This window comes from Trachypithecus francoisi, unplaced genomic scaffold (genome assembly GCF_009764315.1).
Source record: "Trachypithecus francoisi isolate TF-2019V2 unplaced genomic scaffold, Tfra_2.0 Lachesis_group6, whole genome shotgun sequence".
Taxonomy (NCBI): domain Eukaryota; kingdom Metazoa; phylum Chordata; class Mammalia; order Primates; family Cercopithecidae; genus Trachypithecus; species Trachypithecus francoisi.
Window position 1 is genome coordinate 42,909,262 of NW_022681471.1, and position 23,159 is coordinate 42,932,420.

Here is a 23,159-nt window from a genome sequence, read left to right on the forward strand (position 1 = left end):
ATCAAGGATATTCAAGAAAAAATTTTCAAATGGACTAGATGCATTCACTGGAAAATAGTTCCCACGAAGGAGACTTTTTGGGAGAGATCCCAAGGATCCTAGGTAACATGCCGGTGGAATTCCCTCACCTCACACTGGCAAAAGGAATGCCACCAGCTTTACTCACTCTTTCTTGATGTTCAGAGGGAAGCCTAAACTGCCTTGTGTTGCAAGGAGCTCAATGTGGGATGAGAGCCTCACCTGCAGTCAGCTAAATTGAAAGGCAAATTCTGAGTTGAAGATTTCCCTGGCAGTCTGACCTAATAACAGGAGTCAGGAAAAGCACTCTACCCCATTTTTTCCAAAAAGCACTCTACCCCATTTTTTCAAAAAGCACTCTAACCCATTTTTTCCCTGACACATACGGGCATAAGGTTGACTACTTGCTTAAAAAACAGAGAAGGGAAATGGGAGAAATGAGGAAAAAATAAAACTATAACTTCCTATCTCAAAACTGTCATCTTTTCACAGAAGTTGAAGAGGGAGTAAAAATCGGACTGATTATTTCAAGCACAAGATGTAATTGCATGATGAAATGAAGGGAAGGGGGTTAAAAAGGAAGACAAGAGGGAGGTAAAGAGGGGGACTTCTAGGAGCGCATGTGCTATGGACATGGTGCTGGCTAGAAGACTCCTTAATGGAAACAGCAAAGCAAAATTTCCATCATCCTCTAAATATGAGAGTATTCAAGGCTCTGAGTAAGAGGAAAATTTTCAAAGTCATGAATTGAGCCTGCATAATCTGAAAGGAGTCTGTCGTGCATACAACAGTTGGGTTACACTAATAAACAAATACGTAATTATGCATTGTGATACTTCTTCTGAAGAAAGAAACAGGGTGCTGTAACCATGAATACTTGGGTTACTTTAGCCAGAGGGGTCAGAGAAGGTTTCTCTGAGGACATAGAAATTTTAGCTAAGCTCTCAAAGTTGAGAAGTCAGCCATTCAAGGAGCTGGTCAAAAGGTTTAGGCAGAGATTGGAGCAAATGCAAAGACCCTGAGGAGCAACCGGGTTCAGTATATTCAAAAAAGAGCAATAAGCCCAGTGTGGCTAAAGCAAAGTAAGAGAGAAAGATTATGATGCAGAGACAAGCAGGGGCCACATTATGCAGGGCCTTGTAGGCCATGGTAAGTGTGATGGTTAATTTTATGTGTCAACTTGACTGGGTTAAGAAATATCCAGATAGCTGATAAAACATTGGTTCTGGGAGTGTCTTTGAGGGTGTTTCTGGAAGAGATTAGCATTTGAATCAGTAAACTGACTAAAGAGGATCCACCCTCACCAATGTAGGCGGACATCATCTATTCCATTAAGGGTCCAGAGAGCACAAATAGGTGGAAAAAGGCCAAATTCACTCTCTTCTTGAGCTGGAACATCCATGTCCTCCTGCCCTTGGACATAGGAGCTCCTTGTTCTCCAGTATTTGGACTTCAGAACTTATACCATTGACTCCCTCCCCAACCCAGGTTCTCAGGCCTTGAAACTTAACCAAATTACACCACTGGATTTCCTGGTTCCCCACTTGCACAAAGCAGATTGTGGGACTTCCTGGCTTCCATAATCATGTAGACCAATTTCCATAATAAATCCCTTTGTACATATCTATCCTACTGGTTTTGTTTCTCTGGAGAACCCTAATACAGTAAGGAATTTGTATTTCACTCTAAGCACAACTGGATACTTTCCCCCAGTGGTTTAGTGAGGGAAGTATTATAACATAAAATGACTTAATATTTCAGAAAGCCACTCTGGCTAATGTGTGGAGAATGGGCACTAGTAGTACAAGAGTAGAATTAAAGATCTCATTCTAGAAGACATTGCAGCAGTTTAGGCAAGAGATGATGGCATGTGGCTTGGTCTAGGGTAGAGGTTGTGGAAATTGAGCGAAGCATAGTTAATTATCATTATTTGTGGTAGTTATGTTCTACAAAGTTGCTGTGAATACAGCAATAATGAATACCAAACAGTTTGGGAAACAGAGTTAGGTTTCTACCAGCGTCTGATCACAACGTTTTTTTCAACTGATAATACATAACTTTGTTTTATGTGTGTTTCTGTTTTAAAACATCTGCTTTAACATATACTGATGACTAATCCACACTGGACTCACAGCCAAGATAACTATAACTCATGCCTGAATGAAGCTTGTCTAATGCATGTGTTTTCTATCATCATGGCCTTCTTTTGCTTAGTTAGCAATGTTAGAAGGCACTTCAGTACTATGCTTCAGGATAATTTAAAACAGTGAAGTCATTAACCAAAGCACAAAAATGTGAAAAAAAAGTGGCACTAAATAGGCTCCAAAAAAGATACTTCTTTACAATATGAAAGCTGAAACAAGAAGGCAGAACATTGCCCTTTTTCATCTCAGCTGGGAATGTGCATGTCAGTTGACTCACGTTTTTCACCTCCCTGCACTAGTCTGGGAATGATCTTGAAAATGCTGGAAAATTGGCCTTACAAATAAATTTTAGCAAGTAGGTGAATTCATAGATACAGAATCTGTGAATAGGGAAAATCAACTGTAGAAATTTTTGAGATGTATTGTAGAGATATAAACTGAAAGGAGTTCATAATGGGTTGGATGTGGAAAATGAGGGAAGGGAAGGTGTTAAGGTGGATTCCCAGGATTCTGAATGAGCAACAGCGATGCCACACATTGAGGAGGGGCAGGTTTGAAGGGGAGATGGCAGGTTTAATTCTGAGCATTTTAAGTTAGATATGGTGATTATCCATCCAAGAAGAGATGGCAATCAAACGGTTGGATATATGAGACTTGAGCTCAGAGAAGAGATCTAAAGGACAGACAGACATTTGGGAGTGGGTGTCACGTGTGTCCATGTGAAGAGAGTCCACCAACAGGTTTTGTGTGAGCAACAAGGCTGTTTATTTCACCTGGGTGCAGGTGGGCTGAGTCTGAAAAAGGGGTCAGCAAAGGGTGGTGGGATTATCATTAATTCTTGTAGGTTTGAGATAGGCGGTGGAGTTAGGAGCAATTTTTGCAGGCAGAGTGTGGATCTTACAAAATACATTCTCAAGCGTGGGAAGAATATTACAAAGTACCTTCTCAAGGGTGGGGGAGAATATTACAAAGTACCTTCTCAAGGGTGGGGAGGGTGTATCCTACAAAGTACATACATTCACAAGGGCGGGGGAATATCACAAAGTACATTATCGCAAGGGCAGGGAGGGTGTGTTATCACAAAGTCAATTGATCAGTTAGGGTGGGCAGGAACAAATCACAATGGTGGAATGTCATCGGTTAAGGCAGGAACTGGCAATTTTCACTTCTTTTGTGGATCTTCAGTTGCTTCAGGCCATCTGCATGTACACATGCAGGTCACAGGGGATATGATGGCTTGGCTTGGGTTCAGAGGCCTGACAGTGGGCAGTATTGTTAGTCCATTTAGTGTTGCTATAACAGAATCTCAGAGGCTGGGTAATTTACAAAGAAAAGGAATTTATTTGGTTCCTGATTCTGGTGGCTGGACAGTTCAAGATTGAACAACTGGATCTGGTGAGGGCCTCAGATTGCTTCCACTCATGGCAAAAAATGGAAGGAGAGTGGGCATGTGCCAAGAGATCACATGGTGAGAGAGGAAGCAAGAAAGAGAAACCAAGGAAGTCAGACATTTTAACAACCTGATATCATGGGAACTGATCTGTTTCTGCAAGAGGGAGAACTCACTAACCCCTGTGAGAGGGAATTAATGTATTCATGAAGGATTAAACCCCACGACTCAAACACCTCTTACTAGGCCCCACTTCCAGTATCACCACATTGGGGATCAAATTTCAACACAAGTTCTGATGGAGCTATGCCACATCCAAACCATAGCATTCCACCTGTGGCCCACCAAATGTATGTCTTTCTCACATGCAAAATACAGTCATTCTATCTCAATTGTCCCAAAAGTATCAACTTGTTCCGGCACCAACTCAAAGGTCCAAAGTCCAGCTATGAGTTTGTAAAATCAAAAACAAGTAGGCTGGGCATGGTGGTTCACAACTGTAATCCTAGCACTTTGGGAGGCCAAGGTAGGTGGATTGCTTGCGCCCAGGAGTTTGAGAAAAGTCTGGGCAACATGGCAAGAACTCATCTCTAAAAAATAAACAGATAAACAAACAAAAGTAAAAAGAAACTATTTACATCTAAGATACAACAGTAGGACAAACATTTGGTAAACGATCCCATTTCGAAAAGGAGAAATAGGCCGAAAGAGAGAAATGATAAGCCTCATACAAGTACAACCCAGTAGAACAGATACTAAAACTTAACACTCCAGAATAATCTCCTTCGACCCCATGTCCTGCATCTTGGGCAGACTGGTGTGAGGGGGGACTCCAAAGACATCAGGCAGCCTTACCTTCATGGTTTTGCTGGCGTGGCCCATGTAGCTACTGTCACAGGTTGAAGTTAAATGACTGTGGCTTTTCTATGCTGAAGTTGCGTGCTGCTGGTGGCTCTACAATTCTGGGGTCCAGGTTGTAGCCCTACCCTGTAGCTCCATTATTCATTACCCTCATGGGGACCCTCTGTGGTATCTCCTACTCCACATTTCTGGTTAGCATTGCCTTAGTACAGGCTCTGTCTACTGTTGTAGTGACTCTGCACTACAACAACTTTCTGCCTGGGCTCCCAGGCTTTCTGATGCATACTCTGAAATTTAGGTGGAAGCCACCATATTTCCATTACTCTCATATTCTGCATGCACGCAAAATGAGTGCCACATAGACATGAATGCTGCCAAGGCTTCCCAGTTGTGCTTTCTGGAGCAGGGGCATGAGCTGCATGTGGGGCCACTTGTGCTGTGGCTGCTCCAGCCAGAGTGGTCAGGATGCATAGACCAGTGTCCCGAGGTCACCAGAGCAGCAGCCCTCCAAGTCTCTCCTCCAATACATTTCTATCATCCTAGGTCTCTGGGCCCATGATGGAAAGGGCAGCCTTAAAGTTCTAAAATGTCTTCAGCGTTATTCACCCATTGTCTTGACCATTAACACCTGGAACCCTTTTAGCCATGCTAATCTCTTTAGCAAGTCTGCCATTCCCTTGGATTCCTCTTTTGAAAGTGCTCTTTTTTCTCTATGAAACGCCCAGGTTGTGAGTTTTCCAAATCCTTCTGTTCTGTTTCCAATTTCTCTAGCAAATCACCATAAACACTTAGAAGTAACCATGGCAGCAGCCTGAACACTTTGCTGCTTAGAAATTTATTCCATAAGATATGCTATTCCATCAATCTTAAATTCAGCTTTCCATAAAACCCTAGGGCATAAACACAATGCAGTCAAGTTCTTTGCAACTATATAAAATGATGACCTTTGTTCCAGTTTCCAAATAAATATTCCTCCTGTCCATCCGAGACCTCATCATAATGGCCTTGATTGTTCATATTTCCATAAGCATTTTGGTTACAACCACCTAACCAATCCCTAATAAGTTCTAGCTCATTTTCTAAGCCCCCACCAGGACTGTCTTCAATGCTGTGTTCACTGTAATATTTTCTTTTTCTAGCCTGTACCTTCAAACTCAACTTCTGCCCATTGCCCAGTTCCAAAGCCACTTACCCATTTTCAGGTATATTTATAAGAACACCCTACTCCTTGGCACCACTTCTCTCTTAGTCCATTTAGTTTTGCTATAACAGAATACCAGAGGTCGAGTAAATTACAAAGAAAAGAGGCTTATTTGGCTCATAATTCTGGTGGCTGGATGCTTCAAGATTGAGCAGTTGTATCTGGTGAGGGCCTCAGGCTGCTTCTACTTATGGCAGAAAATGGAAGGGAAGTGGGCATGTGCTAAGAGATCACATGGTGAGAAAGGAAGCAATAAAGAAGAACAGAGGAAGCCGACTCTTTTGAATGTCAACTGTTAATCCAAAAAAATGACACTAGAGAAAATTTCCTCTAAATATGTTGGGTTTACTCAGAAATAGAAATAGAAAAAAAAAAAAAAGAAATAGGGATTATAATTCAGAATGCATGGAATCACAAGTCACCAGTACTTTCAGGGAGGGAAAGGGAAGGGGAGTTTTTAGAGCAAAAAGAGATTTACATAAGCTGCATAGAAAAAGAGTCATTGGTTCCCCAGGTTCAGTGCCAGAGTTGTCAGTTTATTGGTGGAGATGCAATTACTGGAGAACTGTTCTTCTGAGAACATCTTATTGGAATTATTGCAGTCCTAAAGAATGTCTAGTGATAAGCCTCATCAAAGTAGGAGATATGTAAAGGGTTTTTAGAAAGTCCTTGAAAATAGTTCTTATCTCAGGCATGTAAGCATGTGCCTCCTCTCCTTTGGTCCTTCCTGGTATTATTTTGTCTGGATTGGACAAAAGTGATTTCATCCTGGTATCTGCAACTTTAACACAACCAAGAAGAGGTGAAAGACTAGACTGCAAAGCAGTAAGACAAGGCATTTATTGGGATCATAGGAATTGCAATTCAGGAGACACAGATTCAGTTAGAAGCCAAAATGTCTTCCAAAGGGAAGAAGGAAAGTAGGGGTTTTTAAAAGGACGATGAGGATGATTACCCAAGTTGTTTCAAAAGAATTATCATTTGTGGAGGTGGTTGCCTGAGTAATTCATTGGTTGTTTCTGATCAAGAGTTATAGCACTGGAATAATTCAGCTGTTTTCCAAGATGTTGTGGTTGTGGTGGTTTAGCCCAGTTCAAAGTTCAGGCGGCTGGGTGCAGTGGCTCACGCCTGTCATCCCAGCACTTTGGGAGGCTGAGGCGGGTGGATCACTGGAGTACAGGAGTTCGAGACCAACCTGGCTAACATGGTGAAACCCTGTCTCTACTAAAAATACAAAAATTAGCCAGGTATGGTGGCGGATGTCTGTAATCCCGGCTACCTGGGAGACTGAAGCAGGAGAATAGCTTGAACCCGGAAGGTGGAAGTTGCAGTGAGCTGAGATCACACCATTGCACTCCACCCTGGGTGACAAGAGCAAGACTACATCTAAAAAAAAAGTTCAAGCAAGTTCCTGTTTCACAAGGTTGCAGGTTGTGCAGGTAGTACTTTTTTGAGTGACTTCCCAACTGCATTATACATCTCTGAACCAGAATGACATCATTTTGTAGATCACATTTCACATTCCCCTGTTTTGATTAAGATTTGATGTGAGGCAGCATCGATGATCAATTATTGATTGGTCAGCTACAGATTTGTTATTAGTTTCCCTCAGATCTAGAAGTACCTGTTTCTAGAGTGTTATGTTCCATGGAGTGGGGTGGTTGAAAGTCAGTGTGTATCCAAGGCTTTAGAAACTGATCAATTTGAGTTACAAGGGAGCTATTTAAGTGAGGAGGCCCACATTAGTCTATAGTAATTAGTTGTATATCAGGAGAGGCATTCATTTTAACCATGTCTAAATGTTATTCCTCATTCTTCTTTTCTGAAATAGATGAGATTTCAGGGTGGGCATAGAAGGCAATTGTGTTTCTTTTGGAAAGGAACTTTCTTGGTCAGATAAGGAAATTCAGAGAGTCCTTCCTAGCCCTTGGATGGGAAGGATAAGACAAGTTTAAAACGGCTTTGATTCTGAGGCTAATTTCTTGGGCCTTTCAATTTTCAAAAACACTCAGCATGCCAAAGTGCCATATTATGGGGATCATTTTCTGCACTCCAGCATTCCCCTGTCTGATACTTCCCTAAGATTTTCACACACTAAAATCTGAGTTGGTGTCTGTGGAGAAAAAAATTGAGTCAACAGCTGAATGACAAAGGATCCCATGAAAGTAGTCCTCTATTTCTTGGAAGAGGCCAGTCCACTTAAACAGTCGTGTCTCGTTTCAGGAGATGGCATTGCAAGCAGGTTCTCAACAGAAGAAAAACAACAGCTATTGTTTGGAAGAGTCTATAAACCAGTTTCCTTGGAGTCTGCAGAGCAGTCAGTTGAGGTGTCTAGATGTTACACTTGAAAAACCCTCAATTAAAGTGGAAATAGGCAGTGGCAATATGAAAGAATTTTCTGGTCTGCAGTTTGTATGTCAAGGTCATTTATACATGAGCTTCAGTTTGCAGATCCTAAAAACAAACCTAGTAGCAATTTCAGTGTGTTTCAATTGGAAAAATGGAAGAACAATGTGACACTGTTAGTTTGGAGACCTGTAGCCAGGAAATAATTCAAGATTCAGTCTAAATTGTATGCAAATAATAAAAACTCAAAAAAATAATGGTCAGGGTTAGAATCTAATAACAGATGTTCTATAGTTTTCTTCTGAAGCATATTTTTCTCTCTTCAGTTCCCCACTTTTACCAAAGATGATCATAGTAGGGCCAAGTTATTTGCAAAATAACTTTTGGTCTTACCATACTTGGCCTGATTTGCATAAAGTATAGCAAAAATAATGATTAGTCATATATGTTCCTTTTAAGTTGGCTTTGCTGAAACTTTTTTGTGTGTGGTTCCAGCAATGCAGTTTATTAAATAAAATTAAAAAGTGACTATTCCCAGGAAAGAAAGCATCAAAAATTAGTTTTGAGAAAGAAGATGAAAAGCTCAATCTCTAACTCCTGGATGCCAGGAAGCAGAGTTTTTCAGAATCTAAAACAAACTAAGAGCTCACAGTCTTACCCCTCAGGGGTCACATAAGTTGGTACTATTGCTTGTAACTAATTCCATATTTTAGTTTTTTCTTTACCCAAAATTAAAACTATGGACATAACACTCTTCAAAAATACAAATACACTGAGACAGATCATTACCAGAATCTACATAGGGCTTTGCTATTTAGGTACAGTTAGTAAAATTCATATTTGAAGTCATTTCATAAAAACAACAACTGTCCCAATCTTACAAGTTTCGTTTCCTCCTATCATGGTCCCCAAAGCAATCTCTATTGTTAGGATTCCTCATTGTGTGAAGGTAAAAACTGCTTAGTAAAATTCTCCAGCTCATTTTCAAGTTGAACAGCTTTATTTCTCAAGAGCTTTAAATTGTTTTGTATTTTCTCCAACTGATCTATTCCTTGGGTAATCTAGCAATTTCTTCTTCCAGTTGTCTTTGAGTAATATCAATTTCTTGGCACAGGTGAGCAAAAGTGGTAGCCATTTGTTGTTTTACTTGGTAATGCAGTTTGCACTCATGGAACTAACAATCATCTTCAGTTTTTCAGTTGCAAAGTTTACAAACTGCTGTTTAAAGGCTCTCTCCTTGGCATGGGTGGTCCAGGACAGTCTTTCATAAAGATACAAAGCTCCATACATAGTTATTGAAACAGATATGAGTTTCCAGCCTATAGTTTTCCAAATCACTCCTCCAACAATATCGATGCCCATGGAAGTTCTAGATGTAAGAGAAGCCAATCCTGTTACCAATGTAATCATGAGTTCTTCCTCATGATTATCTGGCATTGCTGGACTGGTAGGAGCAGTGGGAGTAGAAGCTAAAGATCTAGGGAGCTGAAAGATAGGCTCTGATAATCCTAGGAGCACCATTTGAGCATTTCTAGGGCCCAAAAATTGAGGTACAAGGGAAGACCAGCCCAGGGAAAAGTGAAACACAGTATCTTCTTGAAAATCTGAACATAACTTATAGTAATTTAGATTATAACTGAGATCAGATTTCTTGCAAGGGATCAGTGGATGTAGTTTATCCTGTATACCAGCTGGAGGTAATGGCTTCAAATTTTCAATAATTTCTTGCTGGAACTGAAGCACTAAGGTGTTTACTTCATTGGTGCATCGATCAGCCAAATTTCTTCCCATACCATCCTCTATATGCTTAATTCACTTTTACATATTTTTAATACATCTGGAGTAGGATGAAACTCTGAACAAAATTCATCAACCAAAACAGACAGTCAACAAATTTCATCTGTCATTGCACATGAAACTTTGTTTGCCACCTCCTCAGTGACCTCCTTGGTTTTTTTCTTAGCATCTAGTGTTAAAAGGTTCATCTGGTTTCAGATAAAGTCCAGTCTATCAATTTAGTCTTCCCTCTTTTCCGCTGCATAATGCCTTTTCTATTCAGCTGCCATGTTTATTGAATCCATTATGTTTTTTCACAAACATAGATAATATTATTCACAAAAATAGATAGCTAGTATCTGTTTAGCTCTGATAGTGTGCTGTTCAAACTTTGTTTTCACTGCTGACTATAAGATACACTCCTCAAAGATTTGTTCAAAATTCTGAAATTCCTGTAATCTTGCCTGAAATCCTTCGGCACGTGCCCCACATCTTCCATATATTCTGGCTCTGATGCAGAAGTATCCCAATGATTATTGAGAATGAAAATATTAGGCTTGGAAAGCCACTCATTCAGGTTGTGAAAAATTGTTTTTCTGTATTCATTAGTGTTGATTCAGAGTTGGCAACCAAAACGAAGACATCAGCATCTAGGCAAAACTTATCAATCCAGCTATCCAGCTCTGTAGTAACATCTGTGCCTGGACTGTCTACTAACACCAGGTAATCTCTCAAGAGGGCACATTTTGCTTTTGGCCAAAACACATGTACAAGATAGCCAGCTTTCAAGTTTTTGTTCATGTGAAGGGCATGATTAACTGTCTTTACACTCTTTTATCATCTGATCCTTCTGTCATAAGATAGGCTTTATCTCCATCGGTTCCTTCAACACTTAGGAAGCAGTTGGTTATATGGCCAATCCCACTAGTGAGAACTTTATCCCACAACATTGCATTGATAACAGAGCTCTTCCCACTGCTTGGTCATGATATATTAATATAAGGTCCTTTACAATCTGGCTTTTGCTTACAAAGTCTCTACCCACTTCTTTTGCTACTGTTTTGTAGCACCTTAAATTTAACTACTTGAGTTCTCCAAACACACTGTGGACTCTCTCCCCCTTTCTATTTATGGCTTTATGCAAGAAATGGGCTTTTGGACCTTTTTCACATCCCAAACTATACCTATTTCTCATTCTCAGTGGGACAGTTGAGTCATCACCTTCCCAGGAGGCTCTTCCTTCCTACTCCCAAAACTTAAAAAAATAGGAAATACCAGATTTGATTTTTAAAAGCTTAAGTGTAGGAAGCCAAGCCAAGGATTCACCATCAGACTTGTGCTTGTAATACTTGTATGAATTGGGTGAATTATCTTTTTTTAATATTTTTTTGAGACAGGGTGTCACTCTGTCACCCAGGCTGGAGTGCGGTGGCCAGATCACAGCTCACTGTAGCCTTGACCTCCCTGGCTCAGGTGATTCTCCCACCTCAGCCTCCAGAGTAGCTGGGTTCACAGGTGCATGCCACCACACCTAGCTAATTTTTGTAATTTTTTGTAGAGACAGGGTTTTGCCATGTTGCCTAGGCTGGTCTCAAACTCCTGGGCTCAAGCAACTCACCGACCTTAGCCTCCCAAAGTGCTGGGATTACAGGCATGAGCCACCACACCCAGCTGAATTCTTCTCTTGTTAGAGTCGTCAAAATGCCTTGAGGTTTCTGGACCTATCAGAAACTGACATTCTTTAAATACTGAAAGGTCAGGAACCCTGTAGGGGAACGTGCAGACAAGGTACCAGGCCAGTCTTTTTCCACATCTATTGGCTTTAAAGTCAATCTCAATTTCTCAAGCAGTCTCGTCACATTAAAAAATATGATATGCCAGTCAAAACCTTGGTAAAATAACCAGTGTCTCAATTGTATCCTGTCACAGAAGAAAACAGATTCTTATTGAACTTAGGCAGACAACTATATTGCCATAAAATAAAAATACTCATGAATAATGTGTGAATTCTAGATAAATCAGGTAAAGAGAAAGGTAAATGTCTCATTTTGTTCACAAAAGTGTACATTATCCATTGATATAAGGTAAAAATAGCATAAGAGGGAAAAAATATTTCTTAACTCTGGAAAACAAAACCATAAAAAGATTTAGCAATGGTTCTAGCAACAAGTCATAAAAATCATTTCAGTCCTTCATCAGTTTAATTCTTGTTCTGCTTAATGTTGGGTTACCAATTTTATGAATGCAACTTTTTAAATTAGAGTTTTTAAAAAAATTTTACCCAGTACAGTTGAATAATTTCAATGTCATAAGCAGAGTTCTGTATTTCAGAGTATCTGTCAGACCATCTTCCATGAACCTCCTTGAAGACACAACACTTTAAGATTTGCAAAGACCTTTTAGAAAAAGAGCATTAGAATACAGCAATTTACTAGGACATATCAGATTTTTTGAATCTCACACAATTTTGGAACACATATTAATAACATCCCTACAAACAGAACTCAAAGTTAAACACCATTTCTTATTGGACAATGATTTCCACTTGATTTTAACATACGAAATAAGCCTAATATGTTTTCTTGAACTCAGAGGATTTTTTTTTTTTTTTTTTTTTTTTTTGAGTCAGAGTCTTGCTCTGCTGCTCAGGCTGGAGTGAAGTGGTACGATCTTGGCTCACTGCAACCTCTGCCTCCCGGGTTCCAGAGATTCTCCTGCCTCAGCCTCCCGAGTAGCTGGGACTACAGGCACGTGCCACCACGCCCAGCTAATTTTTGTATTTTTTAGTAGAGACAGGGTTTCACCATTTTGGCCAGACTGGTATTGAACTCTTTCTCAGAGGAGCTTTTAAAAATGTCTAAAAGTTTGTTTAAAGTCAAAAAGACTTAATTTAGAATTTTAAATTTCATTTTGGGAGGTCTGTCAAATATCAAAGATTTAAAACACTTGATATCAGAATAAGATCACAGATCACTGTAAAATAACAGTCATTCATTTAGCCAGAGTGATAATTAAAAGGTTTCACAAAGCTAAAAACTCTTACTCTTTGACAGAAAACAGTTTTCTAAATAATCAAATGACCTAATAAAGACAGCATGAGGCAAACTCCTCTCTTTTTTGCAATTTACTCAAAAGTTGAACTGGTCTATTACTGTTTCTTATTATTACTAAACAAAAATATTGTTCAAAAGAGAAAATCAAATTCTACCTTTGCATTGGTGTATTATTAATACTAAAGCTAATTTTACTAAAATCCTGTAAACAAAGTCATCCAATCTTAGACTGACCACATAAGATTTCCACAACACTTTTATAAACTCTTACAAGTTTTTTCATTCTCTCTCTTTCCTCAACTGTCTATAACCATTCAGTTATATCTATCATTCTTTTTTATTCCTTCAGCAAAAACAACCTTTAATTCACCTTTAAAACTAGACAAAGATTACTTTTCCTTTAAGAAAAAACACATTCACTTATCTTTCTTATAAACTTTCTTACCAAAACACATCCTACTTTTCTTACGCAGTCTGTGTACAGAATTGTTTCTCTTATATCCAGTAGTTTTAATTACATATATTAACTATAATTTTAACTTTCGGTAACCCAAATTTCTAGAGTAAAACATAGGAGTTAAGTAATTTTAATGTTATACATCAGGTGCAGAGCCCAAGACAGAGGACAGAGCTGTGAAGACAATGCCTGAAGGATCTGACCCTTCCCAGCATGGCCAGGGGGCACAGCTGGGCCAGGGAGGATGAGACCATATTGGGCTTGGCTCTGCTCTGCAGCTTGTGGCCTAGGCACTGTGGACATACCTATGTCTTCCAGCCTCACCATGGCCACCTGTCTAGACCCCAGTATTTAAAGGCTGAAAATGAAAGACGTAAGTTTACAGAAAGATGTGCACAAGGCTTTAGGGAGGTCCATCATCCTCCCATTATAGCTTTAGCTCACAGACAAATCAAGCAAGCCTCTAAATGATCACAGAGCAAGATTTTTATGACCTTAAAGATCTAGTAGAGATGGCATACATTTGTTTGAGTGGTAGACTCAGGTGAATATATCCAAAATTCTGAAGACATTTCTTTTTTTTTTTTTTTTTTTTTTTTGAGACGGAGTCTCGCTCTGTCGCCCGGGCTGTAGTGCAGTGGCCGATCTCAGCTCACTGCAAGCTCCGCCTCCCGGGTTTACGGCATTCTCCTGCCTCAGGCTCCCGAGTAGCTGGGACTACAGGCGCCGCCACCTCGCCCGTCTAGGTTTTTTTTTTTTTGTATTTTTTAGTAGAGACGGGGGTTTCACGGTGTTAGCCAGGATGGTCTCGATCTCCTGACCTCGTGATCCACCCGTCTCGGCCTCCCAAAGTGCTGGGATTACAGGCTTGAGCCACCGTGCCCGGCCGACATTTCTATTTTATTTTACCAACAATTTTTAAACTAGTTTTATTTACTAAAAATTACTAAAGTCACATGAATTCAAAAAGCTATGGCCTAGTTATTTAATTTATAAGTACTCATTTATTTATAAGTAAATTTAGAATCATTTATTCAATATACAAACACAGATACATACACACGCATACATAAAATATAACATTATATAGCTTTGATTGTAAAATATTCGTCACGCGACAGGTGAAATTCACTAGTTTAAAAAGAAAGTTGGATTAAATTGTGCCTCTGTAAATGGAACAAGTTGAAGTTTATCTGTCCCACACGGCCAAAGTTTTTACTGAGTTTTAGAGAAAAGAGGGTAGAAAATTTACATCTCAAAGCACAGGAAGAGAATTTAAGCATTTTCAAGAAAGAGTTTGGGTGTGTTAGTTAGAGAAAGATTAAAAACGGATACCAATGTAACACAAAATAAATAGGAATTAACCATAGGATTATACAAATGAGCCTAGGAAAATTCAGAAACCTTTTCAAAATAACCAGTTAAATGCCAGAAAGCCATATTTTGAAGACTAATATTTTTAGATAGGTGGCTTCTAATTTAGTCTCTGTTTTTCATCTGGACCACTGAGCTCAGGGCAGAGCCATTAAAGAATAGGGCCAACAAAACATTTGCACTTTCCACGGCCTAACACTTATGTATATGAAAAGCAGGAGCAGTGAAAGGCAGAGCATCCAGATTCCCCAAAATCAAGGATCCCATTTTTACACTGAATCCTTTGTCCTCCATAATAGAGAAACACTACAGGACTGGGCTGCGCAAGGCTTCCACAGTGTACTTTGCTGCAAAGACATTTCCAGAAGGTGGTGGGAGACCCAAGACTCATTAGCCCACTCTGTGATCAGCCCATTCACCACAGGTGTCATCCCTCAGAGGAAAATGTTCTCATGGCCTGCAAATGTGCAAACCACATTTTTTTTTTTTAATTAAACATGCAAAAAAAAACCATGAGTAGCCTGTGCAGTAATAATCATTCATTGTAAATAACCACTGTCAGCCACCTTCAAAACTGCAGCCTTTGCTAGTGACCCACCAGTCATCAAACACACATAGGTCAAGTTTTCTCTCACAGCATAAACTAATCCCTGGTACTCCCCAAAACCAGAGAGATCAGGGAACTGAATGCAAAAGAGACCAGAGCTTGAGATCTGAAAGGAACCTGTCCATGACTCTTGGGGCTCCACAAAGAAAACAGAAGATCTTAAAAAGGAGTTGTGTGGCACCTTTCTCTGTGCACCTTTTAATGGGGTTTTAGGGCTGCTAGAAGTCTCCTCTAGATTTTGTTATGTGGAATTGAAGATGACAAAAAGGAAGAAGGAGGAGAAGTGGAAGGAAATGGAACAAGTAGTCCTAGCGGAGCCAATTTGGGGAGCCAATTTTAAGTTTCCCAGAAAGACCAATGAAGTTTTACTTTTTTTTCTCAGCAAAAATCATGCCAACAAGAAAGGGAGCAAACAGAAGGACCAAACATATCATTGAAAAGGGGATTTCAGTTGCCTGAAAAAATTCCCAAAAACAGAATCTAAACGAGAAAAGCAGAAAGGCCTTTAAAAATATTATAGCCTGAACATCCACTTTTAATTTAGCCGATTTCTGACTATAGTGTTCCTATAAAAAGGGTATCTTTTCAAATATCTTCTCAGATTTCATCCAGGACAAACAGTCAATATTACTGGCTTTTGAACTTTTTTCCCTCAAAGGTGACATTCAAATGACTCACCAAAACCAAAAAGCTTTAACCAAGGATATGACCTAACCAAGGACACACGAGGCATTTCCAAATGCTAAGTATTCCTCACAAGACTCAGAACCATCCTGAAGACAGCTCAAAGAAAGGACAGTTTTGCTAGCCACAAATGGGATACAACCCACATTTGTGTCCAGCAATATTCTCTAACATCTCAGCTTCTCAGCTGACTGTCTACACACAAAAGCTGACCATCCCATGTACCCACAGATGAAGGATTAAAAGAGAAAGTTGGTAAGACAAGAACTTAAAAGAAGTTCATGGGAGGGAAGAGGATCAATAACAAATGAATACCCCAAAAAGTTAGCGTCACATAAATATCAAATCAATTTTCCAATGAATGTTTCTTTTCTTGCGTTTAATCAGCAGAGACTGATTCCTTGACTGGGAATCGAACCTGGGACTTGGCAGTGAGAGCATCAAATCCCAGCCCTAGACCATAGGGTAAAGTGGTTTTATGGGGATGGTGGGGATGGGGAAGTAAATCCTGCATGGGCTCCAAAGCAGACAGTTTGAGCATACAAAAGATTTTAACTTTGATTTAGGATTGCCCTTTAATTTAGTCAAGAAAATTTCTAAGGCTAGGCATGACACTATTATATGTCCTTTAAAAGAAATGTTATCCTCCCATATATACAAATAAAGTAATTGTTTAGAATGAAAGATCTCTAAAAGGATCCATCTTTTGGCCACTGATGATTAGAATTTCCAATGGTGTATTTATTCCAATAGTGACTCAATCCAATAAATCTCTTTATGGAAAGCCCAGGAGGAATTGCTCAGGTTTAGAATAAGTTTTTACCATATAAGCAAAGAGGATGCTAAGAATGACAGTGAAATGGAATAGCTAGGGCTAGGAGGGGAAAGAGACACAAGACAAAGACAAATAGAGGAGTGCTCGTTTCCAGATTTGTTTCATTTTTAGAAGCTTCTGGGTTTTTTCTAATTTAGTCTTTGAATTAATTGGCATTGTTATCTTTTAGAGACACTAGTTTGGATTCCTAGAATCTTTTAGATGCCTCAAGGTACCAAATTAAAGCAGACATCCTATTTAGGCTATTTGGTCATTTCTTTTAGCCCTCCTAATTGCGGAAGAAAATGTATCGTAGAAATTCAAAAGATCACCAGGTTGGCCATTGTAATTCCAGATCACTTTCAGTTATATTTGTCCATCAGGAAAGTAATTCACAAGATGAAACACTGTAATTTTTGCACCAAAAAACCGACAGATTCCCAGAAAGGGGTGACTCAGCACCTATACTCTTAGAAGCAAAAGCCCTCATGAATACTCACCACAAGGGGAAAATTTCCTTTGTGGACAGCTGGCAACAAAGAACACTCAATAAAGATATGAACCTCAAACCAAGTTAGGAGTGTCAGGGAAAAGAGGGGACTCACTAACAGAGTATGGAGCTGTCAGGGAGGTGATGGAACACAATAAGTTCCTGCAGGTACAGTGCTTAAATCTGTGGCAGTACCAGAATGCGCAGTAAGTGAGTAACATCATATCCCACTTCTGACACCATTTAACGTCAACCAAGAAGAGGCAAAAGAACCGACTGCAACGCAGCAAAACAAAACATCTATTAGGCATTAGGAATTGCAATTTGGGAGACACAAATTCAGCTAGAAGCCAAATTATCTGCCAAAGGGAGGAAGCAGAGTAGCAATTTTTAAAAGGATGCTCAGGGTGATTACAGAAGTTGTTTTGAAATAAGTATCATTGGTGGAGGTGGCTGGCTTTGTAAATGAGCCTATAGTTCATTAGTTGTCACTGTTCAGGAGTTGCAGCACTGGCAAAATTCAGCCGTTTTCCAGGATGCTGTTGTGGTGGTGGTTTAGCCCAGTTCAAAGTTCAAGGCAAGTTCCTATTTTGCAAGGTTGCAGGTTGTATAGGTAGTCCTTCTGAGAATGGCTTCCCAACTCCATTTTAGAGCTCTGAACCAGAGTGATACCATTTGTATATCACATTTCACATTAGCTACCCACTTTCACACGAACTAATTCATTCTTGTGAGAGGAAGAACTCACCTCCACAGGAGGGTCTTAATCTCTTCATAAGGGATTCATTCACTCTCATGACCCCCACAGCTCCCAACAGGCCCCACCTCCTAACACATTGGAGATCAATTTCAGTATGAGTTTTGGCAGGGACACACCACATCCAAACTATTGCAAGTATATGTTATGCTAAGAATGCATTTGCCCCTCCTCTGTTCAGAAAAGCTTTTCAACATTGACCGAGAATGAAGGAACTAATGGTACCTTTGCTCCCTAATCCCTTGGTTTCTCATCTGGCTCCAGAAGGCGGTGGTGGTAGGCAAAGGTATTTTACTTTTCTCACCACACCAACTGATAGGAAGGTCCATTATAGGAATGATGAACTCAGTGCTTGCTGCCCAGTTATGTCTGGGGTCCCACATACGTTTTCCTAAGGGTCACAGGCATACAGATGTAGAAGATAGAAGTGCAAAATAAACTTAGATCTCTGCTTGACAGCATATATCTAACGAAAAAAAAAAGCTAAGATTTTGTTTTATAAATCTAAGATTTTATAAAAGCTTGAGGAAAACAAATATCTCCAAACCTATGTAAGTACTTGAAAATATGAGAGCATATATTTGTAACTTTGGGGTAGGGAATACTGTGTTAAGCTTTCCATGAACACCAGAAGTTATAAACAAAAAAAATGCCAAGCAGGAACAGATAAAAATCATAAAATAGCTGCACAGCTGTATTACGGTTCTCCAGAGAAACAGGACCAATAGGATATAGATAGATAGCTAGAGAGAGAGAGAGAGAGAGAGAGAGAGAGAGAGAGAAATAGATAAATAGAGAATAGGGAATTTATTATGGGAATTTGCTCACATGATTATGGAAGCCGAGAAGTTCCATGATCTGCCATCTGCAAGCTGGAGAAATAGGAGAGACGGTGGTGTGATTCAGGCTGAATCCAAACTCCTAAGAACCAGAAGCTCTGATGTCCAAGGGCAGGAGAAGACGGATGTTCCAGCTCAAGAAGACAGAGTGAATTTTCCCGCACTCCACTTGTTTGTTCTCTCTGGACCCTCGATGGATTGGATGATGAGGGTGAGGGTGCATCTTCTTTACTGAATCTACTGACTCAAATGCTACTATCTTCTAGAAACACCCTCAAAGACATACCCAGGATCAATGTTTTACCAGCTATCTGGGTATCCCTTAACCTAGTCACATTGACACAGAAAATTAATCATTACAATAGACAAAAGTAAAAACAAAATAAAAAGGCAAGTGACAAAAAGAAAATATTTATAACAGGTAACAAAGCATTAATATCCACTTTCTCGCCGGGCGCGGTGGCTCAAGCCTGTAATCCCAGCACTTTGGGAGGCCGAGACGAGTGGATCACGAGGTCAGGAGATCGAGACCATCCTGGCTAACACGGTGAAATCACGTCTCTACTAGAAAATACAAAAAACTAGCCGGACGAGGTGGCGGGCCTCTGTAGTCCCAGCTACTCGCGAGGCTGAGGCAGGGGAATGGCGTAAACCCGGGAGGCGGAGCTTGCAGTGAGCTAAGATCCGGCCACTGCACTCCAGCCCAGGCAACAGGGCGAGACTCCGTCTCAAAAAAAAAAAAAAAAAAAAAAAAAAAAAAATCCACTTTCTCTAAAAGTCTCCTACAAAAATCAATAAGAAATAAAAAAGAACTTCAGTGGAAAAACAGGCAAAGGACATGAAATGGCAGTTCACAGACGAAGCACTACAGATGGTCATCCTCACTAATGCTTAATCTTGGTCATTCATTTTTTCAACAAGTATTTAATGAGCAGTTACTGCATGCCAAGCACTGTAACAGGTGCTCGGGATTCTGTCGTGAATGATATATACAAAATTCTCACCTTCTTGGAATTTACATTCTGGTGGGTTTAGACAAATAGCAAAAATTAAGATACATACTAGTGGTGAAAAGTGCTTTATAACAAAATAAATAAGCAAAGTAGGGGGATAGAGAGTGCTGAATGATGTGCTACCTCAGCAAGGATAGGTAGAGAGGATCTCTGATTATATGACATTTGAGCAGAAAAGGACTGAAGTGTGAGCATGAGGCATGAAGGAAGATACCTGGTGGAACAGCCTTGTGAGTAGGGGCAAAGGCCATAAGTAGGTGTCTTTCCTAGAGTGGTCCACATTCAGCAAAAAGGCCAAGCAGCTGGAGTTGAGTGAGCATGAGAAAGATCAGTTCCAGAGAGTCAGCACAGGCCAAACAGTGGGGACTTTGCAAGCCACTGAAAATACTTTACCTTTTATTTAAAATGAGATGGAAAGGCATTGGGGGTTTTTGAGTACAGGATTGCTGTGATCTGAATCGTGTTTTTTAAAGAAACACTCTTGCTGTTATACTTGGAATAGACTGGGGTTGGGGACAGTTAGCATGGGATCAGGAAGATCATGTAGGAAGCTTGAACAATAATGCAGTCAAAAGATGACAGTGGTTTAAACCAGGGTGGTATTGGTGGAGGTAGTAAGAAGTGTCTGAATCTGTGGGGTGACAGAAAGGGTGAAGTCCAGGATGGTTCCAGGTTTTTGGCCTGAGCAATTGGAAGAATGGAGTTGCCATTTTCAGAGATTGGATAATGCATAGGTTGAGCAGGTTTGAGGATAAGATCAGGTCAGTTTGGACACGTTAACGCTCTCCTATCTTAAATGTTATTGTTGTCCATATTTTAGTTCTACCTTTTAAAAATTCTCCAATTTAGGATTTTGATTAAATTAAATTAGAGTTGTCAGGCATTTGAGCAGGCAGTTGATTTACAGTAGAAGTTTGGAGGTCATAACTGAAGCATACATTTAGGAGTTATATTTTCTAAAAATTAAAGAAATGTAAACTAAAACACAATGATGTTTTTTCATTCATGAATTTGGCAACTTTCTAAAAATCAATAAGTACAGTGTGGGTAAATGAGCACTCATATACGTTTTGTGGGAGTATGAAATGGTAGAGCCTTTTTGGAGGGAAATTTGGTGGTTTTAATTAAGATTTTAAAAGTTCTTATTCTTTAATCCAGCAATTGCACTTCTAGAACTTTATCCTCTAGGTATGTTCTCACATGTGTGCAAAAATATGTGTACAAAGATGTTCAATGTCTCAGTGTATAAGAAAAAATGGAGAAAAATTGGTATATCCAATGACAGAAAATGGTTAAGTACCTTACTGTTTAGTCAGCCTGGAGTACTAGAATTTTGTTGAAAAGACTGACCATGTGTCAAGTACCATGAGTCAGGTACTGTGTTAAGTGTTTTATGTCTTATCTCACTTAAATTAATTTTTTCTACCTTGATTTTCTTCTTTCTAGTCATGCATTCATTTACGTAACAAGTTTTTGGGCACCTACTGTGTGCCAGTACTGCCTACTTAATCCATAAAAATGGACTCACTTTCCCTGAACCCAAAGTTCCTAATCTCCAATGAAAGTTATGGCCCTTGTTCCAGATAAGTATTTGTAAAATTTCCTTGGGGGAATCACAGACCACCCTCTGGAAGTTCCAGCAGTTGTATAGACCCCAGACCAGATTCAGAATCTGTTCTGGAGCAATGATTCAAAGACACACAAAGGCAAGAGTGGGAGGTAGGATGGGCCAGAAGGCCAGAGTATACAGAAATCTTCAGCAGGTCAGCTTCTGTTTGGAAAGTACTGGTTAAGTGCGGATTTTGCTGCCAGGATGAGAAGATGCTAGGAAGCTGGGGTTCCTTAGTGAATACTAACAGTGCAATGTGGGCCATATACTCCTATTACCCAGCATTCCCCTCTATCCTCTATTCCCTGTCGCCATATCTCAGGCCTGGGCAGCTTAAGTGTCTCTCCATTCCATCTTCAACTCCAGCCCTTAAAAGGCCAAATGCAATTGGCTGTGACTCCAAGCCTTCTGTCCAAGTGGCTGGGAAGCCTCTCCCACAGCCTGGCTGTGAGGTTTTGCCATGAGTCCCTGTCTCCTGCTTTTTTTTTTTTCCCTTCCCTGTGTATGTTTCCATGGTAACAGCCAAGCAGGTTAGTAGGATAGCTGCCTGAGAAGCCACCAGGCTCTCACTTTCCGCTCACTCTCGATATTGATCAGTGCTTCAATTCAGCAAAGGACAGGCAACAAAAACCCATGGGTCAGTTCTTGTTCTCTAGCAGTAAGCAGATATTGAGATAGAGTTAGGAATCAAAGAGCTTTATTGGGGGATAGTTAATACCTGTGAAAGATAAAAAAGGAGGCAGTGTTGGACAGGAAAGCATCAGACCTTGATGTATATCTGACACTTGTGAAGGGAAAGAAGGACAAAAGCAGAATTAGGCAGGCTGTGATGTGGCTCTGACAAAGTCTCACCCAATCCAAGAGAGAGTTGTGCAGCGAAGATGTCCCATGAGAGAAGCCCCACACTGGACTGAAATGGCCAGACTTGAGTACATTTACTGTGCTCAGTCATTGACTACAGGCTGCCCTGGAAGACCATGGCATTGGTTCAAATATAGTGCAAATCCTGTATGTGCTACAGCTAGAAGTTCTCGGCTAACTTCCCTGCTCACAGACAAAAGGTACGTTCCTGCTTGAAGGGAGAATTGAGCAGTGTCCATAGCTGCCACAACGTCTAACTCTTTCTAGCCACCAGGAAAAGGCCAGCATGGGTGTATATAAGCAGATCAGCATTAATGCAAGGTGTCACCTTGTGACACCTCTACGACAGGGTGTGCAACTTGGGCTAGTTCACTCTGCCCCACAAGGAGCAGGGGTGAGAGAAGCTCTCACCTGTGCTGTTGTATTTTTTCCTCCAGATATTAGCCCAAGCTTCACCTTCAGTTACTATATATAGATACATACACACACACATGTTTGAATATGCTTCTTTTCCATGTTTACCCAGTCAGGGGAATAAGGAAATAAGATGCTGCCAAGACATACGATGAGTGAACATAGATATACACACTGGGTGTATGGGCAGCTAAATCTCCTTCGATTTTGGCTCTAAGCATGTACAACACAACAATTTTAGTAATCACTACCATTTGTGAACTGCCTGTACTTTTAATATCAAGTGGTTAAGAATCAAAAAGGTCTAGTTTTGAATCCTGATTCTGCCGCTTAGTGACTTGGACAGGTGACTATTTCTCTGAGCCTCGATTTCCTTGTCTGAAAAATGGTAATGATAATACTACCTATTTCCTAAGGTTATTGTGAGGTCATCTCCCTTTTATAGATGAGC

The 23,159-nt window shown here is 40.1% G+C and overlaps 1 protein-coding gene and 1 pseudogene across 1 annotated transcript; both read right to left on the reverse strand.

Annotated features, from left to right (window-relative positions):
• Nucleotides 1–8,878: 8,878 nt before the first annotated feature.
• On the reverse strand, nt 8,879–10,016 carry LOC117077495 (mitofusin-1-like). Its single transcript, XM_033201197.1, has one exon. It carries the CDS (start codon nt 9,749–9,751, stop codon nt 9,104–9,106), a length of 648 nt encoding a protein of 215 aa, XP_033057088.1. The 5' UTR covers nt 9,752–10,016; the 3' UTR covers nt 8,879–9,103.
• On the reverse strand, nt 9,760–22,929 carry LOC117077694 (annotated as a pseudogene).
• Between the last annotated feature and the right edge of the window lie 230 nt (nt 22,930–23,159).

What these genes read in the sequence shown, in the direction of transcription:
- LOC117077495 (XM_033201197.1), bottom strand. Translation starts at nt 9,751, where the DNA reads ATGGGAAGAAATTTGGCTGATCGATGCACCAATGAAGTAAACACCTTA.